The sequence below is a fragment of the Lactuca serriola genome, chromosome 5, assembly GCF_051521515.1.
Source record: "Lactuca serriola cultivar US96UC23 chromosome 5, Lser_US96UC23_V15, whole genome shotgun sequence".
NCBI lineage: Eukaryota > Viridiplantae > Streptophyta > Magnoliopsida > Asterales > Asteraceae > Lactuca > Lactuca serriola.
The window spans coordinates 318,635,366-318,638,316 of record NC_136412.1 but is presented as its reverse complement, the minus strand read 5'-3'; the positions used below and the strand labels follow the sequence as shown (position 1 = coordinate 318,638,316).

Genomic DNA, 2,951 nt, shown 5'->3' with positions numbered 1-2,951 from the left:
ATATTCTAATAAAATAAAATTCTAAAAGAGCATCATTCTAACTAAAAAAATATTCTGACAGAATAAATCTGTTATGTTTACAAATTATGTTAGAATTAAAATTGAATTAATTAAAAAAAATCATATTTTTAAAATTAGGAGAATTAATTATCCATAAATATCTGAAAATTTCCTTTTATAATTGTAGTTAATTGTCCAAAAATACCCTTTTGCTAAAATTTGTGTGATTATATGGTACATGTTATCCCATTGTAATATCATACACTCTCAAATCATGTCAATTGATGAATTCCATCATTTGGTCCATATTTGTGCATCCTGGCACACAATAGTTAGTAAAAACAAAATAACCTAAACCTATATATATATATATATATATATATATATATATATATATATATATATATATATATATATATATATATATATATATATATATATAGGGTTAGATTATTTTGTTTTCATTATCTATTGTGTGTCTGTACGATTAATTCTGGACCAATCATTTTAGTTATTTTAAGAAAGTAATTAATGCATATTACATGTTGAAGATATAAATGATATTAATTATATCTTTGGCATTTAATATACATTAATTATTTTTTTAAAATAATTAAAATGATTGGTCCAGAATCAATCATATATGCACACAATAGATACTGAAAACATTTGAACCTAACTATATATAACAAAAATAGATTTGATGACATCATTAATGATTCTATTACTCATAAATCATATATTTAGAAAAAGTTATTGTTGCAGAATACAAGTGGAAACACACAACACAAACGCAATCACTCTTTCAAAAGCACAACACAACATGCACGACCAAAACTGACAGACAGACTAAATTTAGTAAGAAGAACCATCATCGCTGGATCTTATAATGGATGTTTCATCTTCAAAAACATGCAAAGATCATCTCACTCACTCGCCTTTAACTGGGACTCCAGATAGTGAAGTAAGTTTGAACACCACTAAGAAAAAGAGCCATCAAAGCTCCTAAAAGTGCTAGAAATGACCATGGGCTCCTGCCGTACTCGTGCTTGAGTTGGGAAAACCATGTGTTCCTCAAGCTTTGGTAATGACATTGGATTTGATATTTTGCTTTCGAATATGCTAGAATATTTGGCACCAAACCGGTGCCTATTTCGTTGAAGAGTGTCGCAACTTCTTGGTCACTCCCAAGGGAGTTATCAAGGACCCCAGCTTTCCGAAGAGCCTTAACATCTTCTGGGTGATCAATGAGAGAATCGAGGAGGCTTATGTAGGAGGTAACCCATGCATGTGTGTCATTTGAACACATTTCATAGGCTATTAAGTTTAACAACATCGGCTTGGTGGAGTCATCCACGATTATCGGAGGGAGTTTTACATCTGCTGAAAACGACCACCTGCAACACCCTCCAATAAACTCCACATGAGCCAAAGACATAACGTTACTCGGCTTGAATTGGATCCCGACATCTGCAAGCTCGCTGACGTTACGAAAAGTACACCTGGTGCTTATTTCCTTCTTTCTGGTATTTTTAGGACGACAGGGAAGAATTTGAATCCAGTGGGATTCATTCTTGGGACTTGGTCCTGTAAGCGCAGAATGCAGACGATGGAGTAGATGATCATGTGATTCTCGTCCAGAATTTTGATCAGATTGGATTGAGCCGCTTCGGAAACAGAACCACCGACTTTTCTGGCTTCCCGGTGACAAAATGTTGTCAGCAAAGAACGATCGAATCTTGTCACGCCTATCAAGCTTTATCAAATCCATCACCTCGTTTAGAACTATAAAGGGAATTTGGTTTTCCAGCAAGAACAAATCATGGTGGATAAACACGGCTTGGTGGCTTCTGATCAAGTCGCTACTACTTTCAACTTTCTCGCTACAATTTTCTGCTGTCACCCCATGGATAAATAGAATATAATACAAAATAAAACACCCGTCCAGCAACATCATCCTAGTGAATACCTTATCGGAGAGATGCTCTGTTGAGTTCTCTTCATAGAACCCTCTTAACTCTTTTACCATCTTCGCTTCCCCAAGCTTTTTGTACAAGCTGCTAAGGCTCAAATTGACTTCATACTCCGGTCGTGCGAGGAGCTTCTTGGTAAAAACAGGCTTGAGTTTCTCAACTAGCTCGAGCTTAGGCTTGCCATAATGGTATGGACCGATGGAAACAACCTGTGGAACATAGTACTTCTCATAAATATCGCTCTTCGCGCTGACCAATATCTTTGTAACTCTAGGGATTCGTGCAGATAAAGAAGGTGGTGGCATGGCTTTTACAATCGAGTCGATAACCCATGCCTCATCTTGGTTCTGGATGCTGATAGCCATTTTTGGATTTTGTGGTTTAGTATAAGCAAGTGTTGATGGTCTAGCTGGCTAGGTACATTCATATAAATAGTACTATTAAATAGCTAGTTACTAAGAGAATCTTGAAAACCACTTTGTTAACAAATGAAGCTAGGAACCAGCACTGACAAATCTTGCTTTTGAGGTGAAATTTCAATAAATATCTACTTTGAGGACGAAAACGAGAAATGCGTGTTGCTTTTGTTTTTAAGATTAAATAAAAACTAAAAAAGAAAATTATAAATTGGGTGAATAGAAAGATCTATTTTATATTTTCGATGATGATTATATATATATATATATATATATATATATATATATATATATATATATATATATATATATATTGAGAGAGAGAGACCCATGGTAAGTACAGCTATGGAGGGCAACTTGGGTATTCTCCATAGCTTTAATTGAAAAAAACTGATAATACAATGTTGTAATTGGGTTTAACTTTCATTGAACAATGCCTTGATAAGGAAAAAAGGCAGGAAGATATAGCAAAAATATAATGAAATTTGAATGTGATAATACACTCACAAAGAAAAGCAAATCACTAGTTCTTGTATTTAGCCTAAAGATCTTCAAGTTTCAT

The 2,951-nt window shown here is 34.0% G+C and overlaps 1 protein-coding gene across 1 annotated transcript; it reads right to left on the bottom strand.

Moving 5' to 3' along the window:
* Nucleotides 1-716: 716 nt before the first annotated feature.
* LOC145055045 (UPF0481 protein At3g47200-like) lies at nt 717-2,386 on the bottom strand. Its single transcript, XM_079003327.1, has one exon. The coding sequence runs from the start codon at nt 2,336-2,338 to the stop codon at nt 941-943; it is 1,398 nt and encodes a 465-aa protein (XP_078859453.1). The 5' UTR covers nt 2,339-2,386; the 3' UTR covers nt 717-940.
* Between the last annotated feature and the right edge of the window lie 565 nt (nt 2,387-2,951).

Coding starts and splice junctions, on each gene's coding strand:
- LOC145055045 (XM_079003327.1), bottom strand. CDS start 2,338: ATGGCTATCAGCATCCAGAACCAAGATGAGGCATGGGTTATCGACTCG.